General features: G+C 41.1%; 1 protein-coding gene across 3 annotated transcripts in view; it reads left to right on the top strand.

The window, feature by feature from the left end:
* FOCAD (focadhesin) overlaps positions 1–19,931 on the top strand; it is a 136,366-nt gene that overhangs the window by 8,406 nt on the left and 108,029 nt on the right. For all 3 annotated transcript variants that reach the window (XM_030003485.2, XM_030003484.2, XM_041121093.1), the window contains 5 exons: positions 649–752; positions 1,197–1,285; positions 3,057–3,131; positions 4,630–4,784; positions 10,918–11,022. In XM_030003485.2, the coding sequence (XP_029859345.1) occupies positions 1,229–1,285; positions 3,057–3,131; positions 4,630–4,784; positions 10,918–11,022 (392 nt within the window). In that variant the 5' untranslated portion in view covers positions 649–752; positions 1,197–1,228. The remainder of the gene's footprint in view (positions 1–648; positions 753–1,196; positions 1,286–3,056; positions 3,132–4,629; positions 4,785–10,917; positions 11,023–19,931) is intronic.

Raw genomic sequence — 19,931 nt, 5'->3', positions numbered from 1 at the left:
AGATCTAGGTATGTCTGGAATTGTTTGTTGTAGTGATTATATTTATTTAAAAAAAAAAAAGGCAAGATGTCAACTCTAGTTTAATAAGTAGTCATTTATTATATGGACACCTGTTGTCTGAAAATGCAATTAAATGTACTCTAAAACAATACAAGCCCATACTGGCATAATTCTGAACGCAGTTAACAGGGGTTTTTTTAATCCTAGACTCTCAGAAATGTAATGCACAAGTATATGGGAATATTTTGCTGTTTAACTGCCAGGGATTTATATTCATTGAGGTGGTAACTACTAATTTTGAGTTTTCCTGCTATGAATAGTATTTGTTGTGGTACATGCTGCATTTGCATGTTTCCAGGGTTTAATTCTGTCTTTGTAAAAATAAGTGGCAAGATTCTGAACGCATCACACCGATAGCATATCTTGAAATTGGAGTACTGCGCATGTATATGTTTTCTCAGTGCTTATTGCAATGGATTACGCTTGGGTTTTCAGCAAGTGCTAGGTTTTTTATTTTTTTAAGGAAGCCATCCCAAATGACTGGAGGTGTGTTTACAGTAAACTGAAATGTTTGAATATTTGCTGTTGGCTATCTGTTTCACTGGTGTGCAACAAGGTAACCTGAGTTCTGATTTGTCTCCAATTTAGGTTCCTGTGTGCTTGTGGGTGCCTGCATATTTCAACTTACAGAGAAGGGTTTTTTTGTCAAGTGTTCCAGCCCCTAACTACAGTTACCATTTACAGTCTCACAGGTGGGTCTTTTATTTGTTTTACTTCTGGTTTTGCATGAAATAATTGAAAAATTTGTGGAGAATTTTGCATTTTAAATCATGTTTTAGAAACTGTGAACACTCTCTTGAGCTGTCCCATTTTCAAGTAAATGAGATATACTTAAAATGCTCTCAAGGGTAAATGCTTACAGACTACACATATGCTGTGCCATATGGAACTGTATATTTGCTCCAGCTTTAAGAAATGTTGATCACCCATTCTTTGTGCAAGACCGATGAGTATTCAGCATTTCTTGGATTTAAGCCCATAAAGCAAGGTGATATGGTAGACTCAGGAGGGGGAAGAAAATGCTTTAATACTTACATCTGCTGTTGAGTACAATGTAAATCTTGTGTGGTTTTGTCTGGCTAATATCTTGCTTTCTTTCCTAGTCCGAAGTATATTTTTTTTCATCTCTGTTGCAGAGTGAGAGTTACCTTCATAGGACAGAGCCAAAATGTTGGATGACATCAAGAAGCGGTTTGAATTTCCTAATGCATTTATTCAGTCACAGGTAATTTTTTTAAAAACATTAAACAAATTTAATTGTCTGTGGAAACCTTTGTTCCAAGGCCTGCTGCCTGACTGTAGAAAGGTGATAGGGAAGTCTTTTGGGGGGTGTTTTCTTTACACCAAAGGCAGAAAAACATAGAAGGGAAGTTGCAAGCAAATGCTAATTGCCCTCTCTATGTAATCCAAACATTGGACATAATTGCTCATCACTGTAAAGTCTCTGCAGGAAAATCAGAAACTTTCCAGGACTGAAAGGTTTAAGTGGGACCAAATGGTTTTTAGTGACCCTGTGTGATCTCAAGAGAAGCCAGGAGTTACCAGAGGTCATGTGTGGGGTCGAAATACCTGACAGTACTTTATTGAACTGTCTTTAGGACTGATCTGTTTTCTTTCTGTGTGATGAGAGCTGATGAACTACTGCAGTCTTGTTTGTGATCAAAGAATAACTGTATACAGCTCCACTGTGATCAGCAGACCAAACCCCTTTATTTTCAGAGCCATGCATTGGCTCCTGATCATGTTCACCTGAAACTTTCTCATGTGCATAAAGTGCTTACAGTGTTTTTAATGGACAGGAAGGAAGAAAGTAATAGGTTCTGTTATAAAAATACATCTTCCTGGCTTTGGCCATCTCTTTTTTCAGTATTAAAAACGTATCTCTTCGGCTGTAAGACCATTGCTAACTTCTGTGTTTTCTTCCTCTTCCTGTTTTCAATTCACAATTAAATATGTAGCCATTTGTTTGATGGAATAAGTTGATGTGAATGCAGTCTGTGCAACCTGGTGTCTGCTGCCTTTTCAGTTCAGCTCAGTCTACCTTGGTTTATGATATTTAAGTTTGAAAGGGAGATGCAGAAGTCCACTTGTGTTCAACTTGGCATTTAGGAGAGCAAGTCATGTCCCTGAAAGCTAGAGTTCATCTAAGGTCTAGCGAAGTGTCTTGTACTGCAGATGAGTTCACATCATTACTAGCTTGATGAGTAGGACTCGGCATCTTTGAACCAGTTCATTTTTCTTCAGTACAGAAGAGTGTCCCCATGGTACAAGTATTGCTGAAATGTCTTGGCTCATCACTACAGCTGCACATCATTAAGGGCTACTGGTGTGCTTTGGCTGATTTTGTGCTGTGCTTTGGTTATTTTGCTAGTTTCCACTTATATTCTGTGACCCCTGAAAAGCATGCTGTAATCTTCAAACTGTCATCAGGCCAGGATTCAACTTCGTGAGAGATGTCTTCTCTTTCTGGGACCAACCAAGACATCTGCTCTGCAGAGCATGTAATCTACACAGACAAGGATCAGCAAAGTGAGGAACTTGAGCGTAGTTTTGTAGGTCAAAAGGTTTTACTGGTGAATCATGTTCTTGGAATGCACATTTGGAATGCACATTTTTACTTTCCTGTATAGCTTACTGCAAAAACCACTTTCTATTCATATGCCCCTTTTCCAGTGTAATGAAAGTGTTCTAAGGATGTGGGTATGAAATAATTTCTGAAGTCCCTTATAAGTGGGGATAAAGAAAAAGTAATAGAATTCACTTGGTAAGTGCGCTAAAAAAGATCTCTTCTGCCTCAGGATAACAGTAAAAAGTAGTATGCCACCATTATGGAGATTTTTGGCCCTAAAACATATTTCAGCTTCCATACCAGTAAGTTTGGTATTTCAAATCATGATAAAATGATTGTATGCAACAGCAGTGTAAATACTTCCTAATGGAGAATTGAAAAATAACACTTGATCTGCATGTGGTTTTTATTTCTTTTTCTCTTTTAGGCAGTGGGTCATCTGATTGCTGTAATATTGAAAGAAAATGTTTCTTCGGAGAAGATCAGACAGGCGTCTGACCAGGTCTGTGGCATTCTTTCACTTCTGTCTCCTCTCTCATCCATATGTGTTTATGTTTTTCTATGGTTTCCCATTCCCCATTGTGTAATTTTAATAAATCGTAGAAGTTAAGTAAGGTAGGTAGCAATATGTGTCTGTACGTACAGGTAGAAATGGTAGATCTCTGGGATCAGAAAAGCAGTTTTACTTCCATCAGAAGTCTTAATGGCAGACGTCTTAATGCTGCAGAATACCAACATCTAGCTATGCTCAGTTTGAGAGTTTTATTTGAGTTTGTTTACATTACTGCAAGTGAAGTGCTATCTGGTGAGACATTGTCACTTGAGTAGGAAAGACTTTTACATCACTATAAAAATTTCAAAAAGTATTGCATTTCTCACACCTGTATTGGTATAGCTCGTATTAGTTAGGTAGAGCTTATATACTTTGCCTTTTAGTTGAGTTAAGCTTGCTTAAGTGCAGGTCTGTCTTGTTAACTGAGAGGCATATGAAATGCTGGCATTTGCAAGTGTCACAGTAGCGTAGGAGGGGTGTTAGTTAGGATTTGCTCCTCTGTTTTTCTTCCCCAAAAGCTGCACAGAAATGAGCAGAAAATGATTGTGGATTTTTCTTCCCAGTCTGAAGTCTTAAAACCATCCCCAAACTAGCAAACCCAAACCTGAAAAATGCTGAGTTTTGATGTGAAGGAATGTTGGAGGTGTGTAGTTTCTCTAAGAAGCTCCTCCAACAGTCCTAATAATAATCATGTTCCTGAGTGACATTCTGTTTTGAGCTGCAAGCTGACTCTTCCCATTTGCTGTCCCAGGAAATACAGCAACACATTCTAAAATGCTAAGAAGCACAAGATTGTGCCGCTTAGATGTTACAGGCTCCCTTTTTATTCAGGAGCATTTTGCAGTGTTCAGTTGTTTAAAAATGTTGCTTGTTTCTCCATTTGGAAGCTACAAAGTCGGCAAACTAACCTGTGAATGTAAATTTAGCATGAAAACAAGCAGCAGTTTTGATAAATACTGCCAAATCTCTGTGCTTACTAGCAAATGGAGAGAACGGAGGACTACACAGGGTGAGTAAAGATGACTTATCTCTGGATAGCCCTTTGTATGCCTGCCTCTAAGCTGTCTGCACTACACCTTGCTGTAGACGTAGCTTGACATAGGAGTTCCTGAGTTGTGTCCAATTACATCTTGATCTTTTTAAGGAAAGTGAAATTCACAATAGCCTACCCATGTAGACACAGCTGAAAAATTCTTCTTTCTTACCCTTTTCTCAGAGACTCCTGTCCCGACTGAGGGCATAGGCAGTAGGGGGCAGGAAAGCGGGAGCTGTCCTGGGAAAGGCCTTTCTTGGGTGTAGAATCTGTACATCAGCTACCTCTCCTGTGCTCTCTGAGACTTCAGGAGAAGCTGTTGAGCAGGTTTTTATTTAAAAGTGTGTTTGAGATGAATGAAGAGAAATTGGTGTCAGCCTTCTCATTGTTTGTATCTCATGCTTTTGACTTCAGACTCCTGCTCTGAACTTGCTTTGGGAGAAGTGCTGCAGTGAGAATGCTGCCTTGCGAACAGCCTGCTCTGAGGGGTTGGTGGCACTTGTTGAAGAGCAACATGCTGAGCTCAACTATGTTCTTCATGGAGCTCTCAACCTAATTCCCTCAGCAAGGTAGTGTTTGGTTGTCTAATCTTGTGTCTTTTGTCAGCTGGTTCTCAGTCATTGTTTTTCCCTTGTAAATACAGGGGAAGAGGAGAGGTTCTGTAGATGACAGTATCTTCAAATAAGTTGTGGCATTAAGGACTGGCATTGCCCTGCCACTTCGCTGAAGGCTGTTGCTTTCATCTTGGCAGTGTGACAGCATGGGTCTGACTTAAGAAGTCATAGAGTATCTTATGCATGTAAGCTGAAATTGTTAGCAGTTCATACTAATGCTCTGAACTTTGAACTGTGGAACCTCAGAAATCAATGCACTGCCTAGTTTTGTTGCCTTTATCATGGGGAAGGGGAAGAAAACGGCAGCAACTTCCATTATGGGGGAGGGAAATAACTTCCTCATCAGTCTGTCCAAATAACTAGTTGCTCAGATAGAGTCACCGTAAGACTGTGTGTGGGGATTAGGAATGCTGGGTTTTGTTTCCTTGTCTACTGAGGAAGAAAACACTTTACCTACCTCTGCAGCTACGTCCTCTTATCTGCAGGTAATGCCTATATCTCACAATGGTGTTTTGAGCTAGACTGCCTGTGCAACATATTGAGAGAATGCAGTTGTGGGGAAAAATGACATAGTGCACAAAATTTATAAATGGGAAGTCAAATGATGATGATTGGGAGGATGTTTCCCTTCAAGTCTACCAACCTTATAAAGTTCCTTGGGTTATCTTTTTCTCTCTTCTGATTTTGGCAGCTAAATGGATTTCTGCACTAAGCCACCTTATTCTCTTGCTAGAGAATGCTAGAGTTGTTTTTAGCCAAGCCAGTGAATTGGTGCTACATCTGTGATGTGTAATGCTGGTAGGCTTAGCACAGAGGTTGCAAGAGCCATGCTATTCAAGACATGTTTTTCAACCCTTCTTCACATAATCAGTTTAAGGCTGAGGTTTCTCATGATCGGTCTGAGCCAAAGGTAAGTTCAGGTTTGAGTAAACTAGTGAAATGCTTAAGAAATCAGGTATTTTAAGGTTTCTGTCCTTGTGACTTGCTTGTTTACAGCTAGGATCTTGCTGTGATGATGCTGATTCTATGCTGAGTTTACAATAGGTGGTTATGAATCCCTAGGAAAGGTTTTGTAAATATATTTTTATAATGTGAATAATTTCTGCAAACTACCGTCCTCCAAATTACAAAATTTTACTAGTTCAGTTTGGGGTTACCTGAAGAATCTGCATTGTTAACAATGAAGTAGAAGCACCTGTGTTTAGACTATGAGAACCTGAGTCCTGTGGAGTAAGGTGGAGGGAAAGTTTCATTAGCTGTGGCTTGCACTCTAAGGAATGTGAAATTCCTGTTCAGCTAAGGTTTGTTACCGTATCAGCAGTTTATAAGAAAATGAAATGTTAATACAATTTTGTACTTCAGAAAATAAAAAGTGTAAAATGGGATATTTAGGACTGAGTTAACCTCAAAACCAAAATCAGAGTTATGTATTGAAAGGGCTTGGATCTGCCCCATTTCTACAACATTCTTAGATTTTTTTCCATGTGTGAAACCAATACACGTGACTGATTGCTGTGGGAACATACTTAGCTAACGGTCACAAGAGCATTTGAGATGCCTTTAGAAGGCCTTGAACAGAATAAACAAGAAGATGAAAAAAAAAAGATACCAATTAGAAGAACACAGGTGTGCATTCCACGATAAAGGCAATGTGGCACAAAGAACCTCAATTGGGCAGTTTATCTTGACCGATTAGATTGAGACAAGTCTCGCATGTTTTAGTTCATATAACCAATTATGTCCTATGTTTATGCGCATGTACAGAGTTAGTATAAGCAATTATCTTATATTTATGCGCGTGGACACTATATGCTTGCATGCAGCAACCAATCAGAGCTTTTAAGGAACTTAGAGAATAGTATAAGAATAATCAGCTATGACTAATAAACTGGCGACTTTGATCGTCATATTGGTGTCCTGTCGTCCGTCCCCACATGGAATTTCTCTACAGATTGCTATAGTAAGTGCTGGCAAATTACCCAGGAACCTTTTATGTATTTTTGCCTTCTTTCCCCCCACACCCCAAGCTGCCATGATTCAAACCACATCAACTGTGGATTGCAAAGCAGGGTTTATATAGCCTAACCACAGAAGTCCATGGGTTTAAAATGTCTGTAGTGTCAGGAGCTGATGAAACTGACAATTTCAGATTGGTTCACTTCAGTGCTGACACTTTTCTTTTTTTCCTTGACTTTTAGAATTGTAGCCTGCTGTTCTTCATCCTGTTCCCTGCCAAATTTTAATTCAGGTTTGCTCTGTGGCTTTGCACTGCTGTGTGCATAGTGTCTCTACAATAAAGTAAATATGAAATTAGCAGCCAGTGCCACCCAGCAAAAAGGCACTTGCAAGTGCTGAGCACCTTTCAGTGCTGAATGGAGTTAGGCGAATGTTTATTGGCAAAGACTGCTCATGTTGTGTTCTTGCTTCTCTTCCTTCTGTTACAATGAATTTAGCAGGGGCTTAGTGCACCTGGTGGGTTTTATTTTGTCAAGTGTGTCAAATTCTGCATGCTAAGAAAGACATCTTGCTTTGTCAGAGGTGAACATCCAGTGCTTATCTGAGTTGACTTATGTGGTTCACACTCTCTGCTCGTTATACAAATGGGAATCTATTCTTACCTCTCTGGTGCATCATTGTACCATGACTGTCTCTTAGACCCAGTGTCCAGTTTCCTCTGATGACCCAAGAGTTTAAACTTCATGGAACGTCATATTTATGTGTGTGTTTGTGTATGCCTATATACAAAATACGTATACATGTGTAAATGAACATCATCCTCATTTAACACATGAGCAAGCTGAGATACAGTAATACTAATGGTTCGGCATAGAGTGCAGTATGCTCCACAAACATCTTCCTAAATTATGAATGGATATACATACATTTAGACTTTTAAGCTATACCTAATCACAAAGAAATATCATGACTTGATATTTACAAACACTTTAATGAAGATTCAAAAATTGCAAAGGCAAAGGATCATATGATCATAGAATCACAACCTAAAAACCCCTCATATCATTCATAAAAGAAAATGGGAACACACAGGCAAATACCACTTTTGCCTGCCAGACCTTTACTATACTTAGCACTGCCTGCAGACTCTTTTCCACAAGCTGGTATGACACACCAGGGAACATCTAGATTCCCAGAGTGGATCTGCCCACCAATAAATGCTTAGTTTCATATTCCAGATACGGGCAAAGCAGTACTTTCTCTCTTCTGTGCCTTTCATATTTTTGCCAGCAGTGCTGGAAAACACCAACCCAAATCAAAACTGATAGAATATGCTTCTGTTTTCTTTCTTTCTTCCAAAAATGGACCAGTTATAAGATGTGCCTGTACTCTTTAAAATGACTGGCTGTTGTGACACCTGGCTCTTGAAACACGTCCAGCCTGTGTGTGTGAACTCCTGCCTTTTAACAGTGTTCAAGTAAAGTCTCCCTGTTCTTTGATGGAAATTGTTTAAATTTGTTCAGACTTTTTGGTATTGTGGTGGGTTGACCCCAGCTGAATGCCAGGTGCCTACCAAAGCTGTTCTATCACTCTCCCCTCCTCAGCTGGACAGGGGAGAGAAAATATAACAAAGGGCTTGTGGGTCGAGATAAGGACAGGAGAGATCACTCACCAATTACCATCACAGGCAAAACAGACTCAACTTGGGGAAAATTAACTCAATTTATTACCAATCAACCAGAGTAGGGTAATGAGAAATAAAACCAAATCTCAAGACACCTTCCCTCCACCCCTCCCTTCTTCCTGGGCACAACTTCACTCCCAGATTCTCTACCAACCCCCCCTGCCAGTGGTGCAGGGTGGTGCAGAATGGGGTTTACGGTCAGTTCATCACACATTATTTCTGCCGCTTCATCCTCTTCAGGGGCAGGACTCATCACACTCTTCCCCTGCTCCAGTGTGGGGTCCCTCCCACGAGAGACAGTTCTCCACAGACTTCTCTGGCATGGGTCCTTCCCACGGGCTGCAGTTCTTCACGAACTGCTCCAGCATGGGTCCCTTCCATGGCATGCAGTCCTGCAGGAGAACACTGCTCCAGCATGGGTCCCCCACAGGGTCACAAGTCCTGCCAGAAAATCTGCTCCACCGTGGGCTCCTCTCTCCACAAATCCACAGGTCGTGCTGGGAACCTGCTCCAGCACGGGCTTCCCACAGGGTCACAGCCTCCTTCGGGCACCCACCTGCTCTGGCATGTGGTCCTCCCCGGACTGCAGGTGGATATCTGCTCCACCGTGGACCTCCATGGGCTGCAGGGGGACAGCCTGCCTCACCATGGTCTTCCCCATGGGCTGCAGGGGAATCTCTGCTCTGGCGCCTGGAGCATCTCCTCCCCTCCTTCTTCACTGACCTTGGTGTCTGCAGGGTTGTTTCTCACACATATTCTCACACCTCTCTCCGGCTGCTGTTTCTGTCTGTCCCAGCAACTTTTTTCCCTTCTTAAATATATTTATCCCAGAGGTGCTACCACTATCACTGATTGGCTTGGCCTTGGCTGGCGGTGGGTCTGTCTTGGAGCCGGCTGGCACTGGCTCTGTCGGACATGGGGGAAGCTGCCAGCAGCTTCTCACAGAAGGCACCCCTGTAACACCGCACCACTACCAAAACCTTGCCACACAGGTATATAGCTTAAAAGTCTAAATGTATGTATATCAATTCATAATTTAGGAAGATGTTTGTGGAGCATACTGCACTCTATGCCGAACTGTTAGTATTACTGTATCTCAGCTTGCTAATGTGTTAAATAAGGATGATGATTTGTTTGTCCTATGAGAGCATTGCATAAATTCTGCATAATTTCTTGTTTCCAGCTCGCCATCTGAGGAGTTCCTGCAGTTTTCCATTCACTGATGGAAAAGTAGAATTACAGATAAAGCAGATTTCTCAGTTTTTCTCCTGCTAGGAGGGAAAGAAGGGGGAACAGTAAAGAAGAAAAAAAACCCCAGTTCCCAGTTCTCTTTTTCTTCTCTTATCTTGCCCCGTGTGATAGAAGTGACTTTTTGTCAGGTGACGATCTCTTACAATTGTATATTGTGTTAGCTCTTCCTGTTCATTATGTGAATAAAGTGAGGAATAATTGTGGTTTATTAATGTGAGTAGTAAATTATCTAATAGATTGTTAGGGCATGACAATGCAATTGTATAGCATGTTCTAGATGAAAACTCAAAGAATCAACCACGACTTTCTTTTCCTCTGCTTCTGCATTTTCACCTTGTGAAAACGTGTTTCATTATAGAATCCAGGCTATTTTCCTGAGAAGGGATTGGGTTGGATCTGGCATGGTCCAGTTGGAAAGGTGTGGAAAGCACTTAATTATGAAGAGGAGAGCACAATTTTGAAATTTGTCCTTGTAAGCTCAGCCAAGCAGTAATAAGCTCTATACTTGAGCTCTTTACTGCATGGTCACAGAACTTTTTTTCCCCCTTGTGGTGGACTTCATTAATGTGTTTAGTTTCTCTCTAGGAGAATATGGGAAATCCTATCAAAATTCCAGAAACACTGCTGTTTCTTGAATTTTCCTGAATGGTAAATGAAAAAACATAGAAGGAAGGAGGTAAAATAGCTGTATGTATCTATTTTATGTAGCCCTTGGGTCCTGAGATCAAAAGGCAGGACAAACTACATGTCTCAAATGTCTTTTGTGACAGTGTGATTTCTCTTGCTTTCTTGTGCTAGGCAGTGGCATGATTGAAATCTATGTACCATGCTGGATGTTTACCTATATACTTGCTTTCAGAGGAGCTAATTTTCCATTTTTAACATCTTAAAATCACCAGTTTCAGGAGGGCTGGGAACAGCAAATGTACTTGTAAGATATGGTAGAAGCAAATCATCAAAAGTTTTAAGTGATGCGTTAATTATTATTTCTGGTGTTTTGATCATTATGTAAAAAGGAGAACAAAGACACGTGGATGCACAACTTGCCCAAAATTGTGTAGGCAGGTGTGAGGAGGTCCTTAAAGAGAACGCAAGGCTTCTTGAGTGTCGGTTTTGTTCCTGAATTCTTCCTCTCATGGAAGAATGAACTAACGTAACTACATACATGACAGTAATGTATTTCTTTTTTGTTAACAGGAATGTGCACGGTTTAGTAAGAACTATTTGGAAATTACTACAAATTCAAGCTATTCAACTGGGAAAAGATGGAGATGAGGCTGTTTGGAATCTGTATGGAATCAGGTTAGTTTCACATTGGTTTTATTTAGATACCGTAATAACTTTTTGTCTGATTTCCAGAAAAAACATAGATTAAGTGCTGATACTGGCTTTCAGTCTGTTTTGTTTGGGTTTTTTTTTTTTTTTTTTGTACTGTGCAGGTAATCAAGCACTAGCACAGGTTGCCCACAGAGATTGTGGAATCTCCATCCTTGGAGATACAAAACCTGACTGCATGAGATCCTGGGCAGCCTTCACTAACTGACTCTGAGCACGTGGGTTGGATTAAATGATCTGAGGAGGTCCCTTACAACCTAAATGACTCTCTGATTCTGTGATTTTTTTTTTTTTTTTTAGGTTGAAAGTTTTAAGGAGTTTTATAGTACAGGGATAAGATTGCCACCGTAAGCTCAAAAGGGGCAATGGCAACATGAAAGCTATGTGCAAGAAAGAGCAAATAAATACTGGGACTTGTTCAAATACAGCAGCTGGATGATTGCTAATAGTCATTTTAATGAGTCTTTTATTTTAAGACTGTGGACCACTTCCCTCTCACTTGTTTTTTCTGCTTTATTCCTGTTATCAGAGTAAGGTTCCTGAATGCTTTTACTGTTGCCATGTAAAAATAAATGATTTAAAGATGCATCCAGAGATAGTAGTATAAAGCTCCTTGTCAGGCAATAGCAGCCTTCCTAAGGGGACATCTTAGTGACTTCATCCAGCTTTTGAGAAACCATGAGCCAGTGCTGACATTAACAGCCACTATTGTATCTTTTCTGGACGTGGTCCCAGCTTGGTAGATGGTCATGAACATTTTTCAAGTTGCTTTCTATGCAGTTAAGAGGTTTCATTGTAGTAGGCTGTAGCTATAACACTTTAAGGATCTAAAAGGCACTACTTGGAAGACAGGAATTATGTCTTAAGTAAAATGAAATAGTGAAGAAAGTCAAACAGACTTTTGGAGTGCTGGATGGGCTTGCATTCCTGAAATCCTGTGTGCTTTTGTTTTCCAAACTATATCAGTTCTTTCTGCAAAGTCCACACTCTTAGAGAACAGTTTTAAATAAAAAGGCAAGTAATGAAGGGTAGTTTGGGAAACTTTCTCTTTAGTAGTAAACTGATTTACAGTCTCCTGGTAGAAGAGGCTAAGTTAAAGCAACTTAGTCCAGGCTCCATGTGAAAAAAGAGGGTAGAAGTATGTGCCTGGAATAAAGGAATAACTTCTCCCCAGTAGGGTGAAGAAAGATTATTACTCCAGCCCCTCCTCCTGCAAGAAAAATTGCTGGTAACATACAAAGAAGGCGAAATGCGATTATTTAGAATGGTTTAAAGTAAACTAACAGAGAACTGAAAATAAGCAGCAGACTTGTACTTAGTCAATATATTTTTTGTTTTTCCTTTTGCTTCCAGTTAACTTTAACAAAGAGAGATGTCAGATTATTTGACTTAGTTTTGAATATCCAGTAGGTTAAGGCCCTGGGATTTTGAGATCTGACTTTTGGTTTCCAATGTACAGAAAGGCATGTCTTTATTCAGTGGCTTGTTACATAACAATTTTTGTAGTTGTGTACTGTCAAGTGCCATTAAAACTTCATTTCTCAAAGAAATAAAAGAATGTATACAATAACTCATGTACAGTAACCTCCTATTACAGTTCATATATTATGCTGTCAACTGTGCAAAAGTATTCCATACAAAAATCATTAATGAAGAATCAAAAAACACCAGTATGTTCTCAAGTAGTTTGCTATTGTCATTTCTCTTGGGAATTTTAAAACCAATATTACAGGGTAATAAATCAATTTGGTTTAGACCACTGTTAATTCTGGACAATAGAATTACATTTATAATACTGCTTCTTGTGATGATGTAGTACCATGAACAGTTCCTGAAAAGAAATAGGAGAAAATAACGTCTTGCAATTTTGGGGGTTTTGTCTGATTATGTTGTATTGGGTTTGTCTGGGATGGTCTTAGTTTTCCCCACAGCCGCCATCATTGTGCTGTGCAGCTATTTGCAGCTAGAACAGTGTTGATAACACACCAGTGTTTTGGCTACTGCTGAGCAGTGCTGTCTCTCCAGCCCACTCCCTCCCCTTCAAAGGCCTGTAAGGTGGGGGTGGCCAAGACTTTGCGAGGGGGCATAGCCAGGACAGCTGACCCAAACTGACCAAAGGGCTATTTCATACCATTATGATGTTGTGCTCAGCAATAAAAGTTAAGACAAAGGAGCTGGGGCTGGCATTCATGATTAAGGCATTTGTCTTCCAAAGCAATGCTACATGTACTGAAGCCCTACTTCCCAGGAAGTGGCTGCACATCGCCTGCTGACGGGAAGTGGAGAATAAATCTTTTTGTTTTCCTTTGCTTTTGCATATGGCCTTTGCTTTTCTTTATTAAATTGCTTTTATCTTGATGCACAAGTTTTTAATCTCATTTTAGAATAGAATCATGTTTGGAAAAGACCTCTAAGATCATTAAGTCCAACCGTCAACCTAGCATCACCCTGCCCTTTAAACCATGTCCTGAAGTGCCATGTTTATGTGTTTTTTGAATGCCTCCAGGGATGGTGACTCCACCACTTCCCTGGGCAGCCTCTTCCAATGCCTTACAATCCTTTCAGTGAAGAAATTTTTTCTAATAACCAATCTAAACCTACCCTGGCACAACTTGAGGCTGTTTCCTCTTGTCCTATCATTAGTTACTTGATAGACGAGACCAGTACCCACCTCACTACAACCTCCTTTCAGGTAGTTGTAGAGAGCAATAAGGTCTCCCCTCAGCCTCCTTTTCTCCAGGCTACACAATCCCGGTCTTTTCGGCTGCTCCTCACAGGACTTGTTCTCTAGACCCTTTGCCAGCTTTGTTGCCCTTCTCTGGACATGCTCCAGCACCTCAATGTCTTTCCTGTAGCGAGGCGCCCAAAACTGAACACAGCACTCAAGGTGTGGCCACACCAGTGCTGAGTACGGAGGGACAGTCACCACCCTGCTCCTGCTGGCCACACTATTTCTGTTACAGGCCAAGATGTCGTTGGCCTTCTTGGCCACCTGGGCATACTGCTGGCTCCCATTCAGCCAGCTGTCAACCAGCACCCCCAGGTCTTTTTCTGCCGGGCAGCTTTCCCCAAGCCTGTAGCACTGCATGGGGTTGTTGTGACTGAAGTGCAGGACCTGGCGCTTGGCCTTGTTGAACCTCATACAGTTGGCCTTGGCCCATCGATCCAGCCTATCTAGATCCCTCTGTAGAGCCTTCCTGCCGTCGAGCAGATCAACACTTCCACCCAACTTGGTGTCTTTTGCAGACTTACTGAGGGTGCACTCGATCCCCTTGTCCAGATCATTGATAAAGATACTAAACAGAATTGGCCCCAAAACTGAGCTCTGGGGAACACCACTTGTGACCGGCCGCCAACCGGATTTAACTCTGTTCACCACAACTCTCATGGGCTCTCCCCATCCTGCTGAGCAGGCAGAGTGGGAGAGCAGCTTGGTGGGCACCTGACAGCCATCCAAGGTCCACCTACCACGTAGGTTTTCTGATTTCATCTGGGAAAGCCTCTGTAGTTTTATTGCTGGGATTCTCCACTTTCTGTAAGCAAATTAACCTTGGAAAATAGAGAAGGGATTACCTCTGTTACTGTAGAAAGTGGGAAATGTTCCTTTTACCCTAGTAAGTTGGTAGAAAGCTGCCTCATATATCACTGAATTTTGGGATTCCTGTAAGTACCACTGATGGGGGTTTTTTTTGTTTGCTTGTTTGTTTGGTTTTTTTCCTAACTTGTACTCCAGTGGTGGATAAATACCAAAACAAATATGCTGGGTTTTTTTTAAGGATGCGTGAAAAAATTTATGTGATTTTTAAATTCACATATGGGATGATCTGCACTTTTTGTTGTGAAGTTAGGACTAGCTGTAGCAGAGACAGAAGTAGTCTGCAAGTTGGTGCCACTGTGGACTGGAACTGAGCATTCCCAGTGGATTTATTATTTGTTGTCTGTTTCCTATGCATATTACTTTGCTGTCCAGTAACCTAAGCTCAAGCTGAATTGAGTGGGAGGGCAGGGAAGAGGGGTTTTTGAGGAGCCCTTGTCAGCATTCTCAGTGCAGGTGGGTTACGACATGCATGTACAGAGCTTTGGCTATAAATTTTTGTTGAAAGCTATTAAGTTTTGTTTAAATGAACTAGTATTTTACATTATTCTTGATGATTCACCATGCATGGTTTTTATTGCCTGAAAATTCTGGAGAGCTGCCAACTTTCTGAAATCAGAATTCAGAGCAGGTAGGAAAATGCTTTAAAAATGCGTATTTGATGGAGTACAGTGCTATTCCATCTTTCTGAAAGAGCTGGGGTCACAGCTGCATATGCAGGAAAGTATGTTCACTGCACACATTGTTTCCTCATACAGAAAAGGCAATCTGTCACTGAATTTATGGTCTAAATCAGATTGGAGCTCTCTTGTGTTCAGAGATGTAACAAAAAGGTTGAGATGAACTAAAAGTTAAAACTAATTTTTGTTTTATTGTTACCTCTCACCTAAGATTTATCTTTGTTTCTCTAGACACGTATTTACAGGTGGATAGCTGCTGTGTCTGCTGGTGGATTCTGCTTTTTCCTGAAGCCACCAGTAATAATTCAGGGTAGTAGCACTGTGATGTCATTTAAAGATGTGTGTTTTACAGTGCTGTGCTAGCAATTCTTACATTAGTGTTGATGATAAATTGCATCTACACACATCATTTTTTTCCTACTGCTAATAGCATTATTGAATGGAACTTTTTGGGGCTGCACATTTTGGTGTTTCATTATTAATCACTGCTCACTATGGAGCTTAACCGTTTTCTTTCATCACCCAGTTCAGTGCAATTAGGTTAGTTTCAGAACAAACAAAATCTGTCATAAAAGGCATGCTTTTTTTCTGGATAGTAAGCCATTTTAATTTTAGACTTGCTGTGTCACATGTGCTGACTTTATGGAAGTTCCACTGATATCAGTATCATAGCAGCACTTGGATGACTGGAGACATACTCTTCTCATTAGGTAAGGTAATTAATTCTGAAAATGTGACAAAGGTATTGAAATAAGCAGCTGCCATAACTCTGTATGTCTCTACAGGCCTATGCACTTTCAAGGTCCTGGCATTGTATCTGAACAGTATTTGTAGCTTGCTGCCTGATAAATGATCCTGTCTTGCTGGATTCAACTGCTAAACAGGCAACAAGTTTTTTGCCTTTTGCATGCTGTCGTTTTGAACAGTTGCAATGAGGCAATAACCTTAGCCTTTTTAGTCTTTGTACACAGAGCGTAAAAGACTGTAACTTTAGTAAAATGCTTACAGAATCAAGGAAGGTGGACATGTGAAGACCACATATGTAAGTTAACAAATTTTAGAGAAATGAATGTCGGAAATGGCAACCTTCTAGCCCCAAATGTGAAGGCCAGACTTGTAATATATGCATACTTTGTGCTCTTAGTTAGTATGTTTTCTGAACATAGCTTCAAGTAGCCATCACATCAGCCAGCTTTCTGAAAGTCTCTGTGTCTTCAAATTATTTATTTGCCTGAACAGAAACACACCTATTTGGAAGAAAAACTGTTTGAGGAGCAGAGGGAGAAGCCAGTGTAAAAACAAACAAACAAGCAAAACCCCAACTGTCTTCTGAGCTTGATAAATTGTTCTGGTGACTGATTCTTCCTGAGTGAATACATTCTCTTTTTTTTAGTTGGAATTTGCCAGTTTCAGTTATCAACCTCTGATTCTTGTATGCTAGCTTGACATTTCTTGCTGTATGAAATTTCTGTTCTCAGTGAAGGTACTTAGGCTGCAATGACACTATCCCTTAATCTCATCCTTGTTAGCTTGTGCTTACACAGAAAGATGTGTTTTTCCAGGCCTTCGTGAGACAGCCATGAGAATAAATAAACTTCTCCAGATTTTTAATAACTGACTTGAAAGATGGGAAGAATAGGAGCATAGCGTCTGTAGATTGAGGGAAATGATTATGCTTTTTCCTTGGCACTTACCAGATGGCATCTGGAGTACTGTGTCTGCCTTTGGGGCCCCCAGTACAAAAAAGAAGTGCTAAACTGGAGCCACTTTGGTGGAGGGTCCTAGGATGGTTATAGGGCTGGAGCACCTGCTGCTCGCTGGGGGCATTAGGCATGTTTAGGCTGGAGAAGAAACCACTTGGAGGGGACCTAACAGCAGCCTTCCCAAGGACTGAAGAACATATATAATAGACTATTTCAGTTGTAAGGGACCTACAACGATCATCTAGTCTGACTTCCTTACCACTCCAGGGCTGACCACGTTAAAGCATATTATTAAAGGCATTGTCCAAATGTCCAACACTGACAGCCTCGGGGCATCACCACCTCTCTAGGAAGCCTGTTCCAGTGTTTGACCACCCTTCTTGGTAAAGAAATGCTTCCTAATGTCCAGCCTAAACCTCCCCTGATGCAGCTTTGAACCAGTCCCACACATCTCCCTGGCATCCAGTGATAGGAAGAGATGAGCACCTCCCACTCCATGTCCCCTCCTCAGGAAGCTGCAGAGAGCAATGAGGTCGCCCCTCAGCCTCCTTTTCTCCAAACTAGACAAGCCCGAAGCCCTCAGCCACTCCACACAGGACATGCCTTCTGGCCCTTCCACCAGCTTTGTTGCCCTCCTCTGGATGCATTCAAGGACCTTCACATCCTTCTTAAATTGTGGGGCTCAGAACTGCAGACAGTACTCGAGGTGAGGCCACAACAATGCTAAATACAGCGTGATAATCACCTCTTTTGACCATCTGCTTATACTGTGTTTGAGGCAACTAAGGATGCGGTTTGCCCTCCTGGCTGCCAGGGCACAGTGCTGCCTCATATTGAGCCTGTTGTCAACCAGCACGCCCAGATCCCGTTCTGCAGGGCTGCTCTCCAGCCACTCCTCTCCCAATTTATACTTGTGCCTGGCCTTACTTCGTCCTAGATGCAGAATCCAGCATTTTGACTTGCTAAATTTCATCTCCTTAATCATAGTCCAATGCTCTGATCTTATCCAGATCCCTCTGCAAGTCCTCTTGTCCCTCGAGAGGGTCAGCAGCACCTCCCGGTTTGGTATCATCAGCAAACTTGCTAATGGGGCATTCAACTCCTGCATCCAGATCATTGATAAATACATTGAATCCTATTCAGGCCCTAGAATTGAACCCTGAGGAGCACTGCTGGTGACCAGTCACCAGCCAGATGTAGCCCAATTCCCTACAACTCTTTTGAGCTGTGCCTTTCAGCCAGTTTTTCACCCAGCACACCGTGAACCCGCTCATCCCACAGTTGGACAACTTGTCCAGAAGGATGCTGTGAGGGACAGTATCAAAAGCCGTACTAAAATCCAGAAAAAACTACATCCACCGCCTTCCCTTCACCCCCTAGGTGGGTGACCTTACCATAGAAGGATATCAGGTTAGTTAAACAGGACTTTCCCTTCGTGAACCCACGTTGACTGTGCCTGATGATTGCGTTCTTCTTTAAATGCCTTGCAATAGTACCCAGTATAATCTTCTCCATCGTTTTTCCAGTAACTGAGGTTAGACTAAGAGGTCTGTAGTTTCCTGGGTCTTCCCCCTCTCCCTTTTTGTAGATTGGAATAATGTTGGCTAGCTTCCACTCAGCAGGGACCTCCCCAGACTCCCAAGACCTTTGGTAGATGAAGAAGGAAGGTTACCAAGAATGCAGAGCCTGGTTCTTGGTGGAAGAACAATTGGTGGTGAGCATAAGTTTAAAACCAGGAGTTTTTGACTGTATATAAGGAAAAATGTTTCACAGGGAGCACTGGAGCACATTGCACAGAGAGCTGAGGTAAATTTTCTCTACACTGAATACAACAGTAAGATGGCACCTGCAACTCCGGGAATTATCCCAGTCATAGCCTGCAAAAGACTTTAGCACTGAGACTGAAATCCACTGCGACCCTCGTCCCCCACCCCCTGCTTTCTTTTTTCCCCCTATACCTATTAGGCAATGGTACTTAACTCTGCTTTCCAGAGTTGTTTTTGGCAATTCCAAATAGAATCTCGTCTAGTGTTCTGTTTGTTAGAACATGGATCAGTAAGTGTGGAAATCTACATGCTTTTATGCTGCTGAGTGGTTTGGAAACACAATTTTTATGTTTTTGTTTTTCCCTTCAGTTTTTGTTCGTGTGTTTTTTCTAAATGCTAAGACAGCATTAGCTTAAAAGCTGTTCAGTTAATCCAGACAGAAAGCTAAATATCTGCTCCTGAAGAGCTTATCCAGCTACTTTATTTTTAATTCTTCTTCCTCGGTATGTTTATGGTCTCATTATCTTAGCACAACATCACCTCCAAATTTAACTTGTTTTTTTTTAACAGAGTAAGCTGAAAGCTACTAATTACACTTTTATAAAGATTTAGATACAATATATTAAATTTCCTCTCTTGTAAGCTACATTAAAGAGGTGCCAGGCATAAGATTTCAGGTTCTGTTGCTAAATTTCCTTCTGTCTTTAGGTACAGTAGCTTTGTAATTTCTCACTGTTCTGTTAGCCTGTATGGGTGGTGATTTTCCTTGATGTTATTGCTCAGACACTATTTGTGGTTTTTCAGCTTTATTATTGATTTTGTAATTATTTCCACTATTTAGGTTACCTTACTAAGAATGTTTACTTCCTCATATTTATGTATTATGACAAGAAATTAGCATTATTTGCCGTGTTGATGGCAAGTAAATTTTCAAGATAGACAGTTCACATGCATGAAAGTCTGCTGGCCTGTAAACACAGGCAAGGAAAGGAGCTGTAATGTTATGTTGGGGGGGGGGGGGGGTTGAGGGTGTGTGTGTGCTGTCGTCTCTTGTTTCTTTTCTTTTTTTTTTTTTCAATTCTTAATCACTGTTTTATTTAAAAGGCATAGTTAGTGTCTGAAACTGAGGCAT

Source organism: Aquila chrysaetos, chromosome Z (genome assembly GCF_900496995.4).
Source record: "Aquila chrysaetos chrysaetos chromosome Z, bAquChr1.4, whole genome shotgun sequence".
Lineage (NCBI taxonomy): Eukaryota > Metazoa > Chordata > Aves > Accipitriformes > Accipitridae > Aquila > Aquila chrysaetos.
The sequence above is the reverse complement of the archived record's forward strand: the minus strand, read 5'-3'. Positions and strand labels throughout refer to the sequence as shown.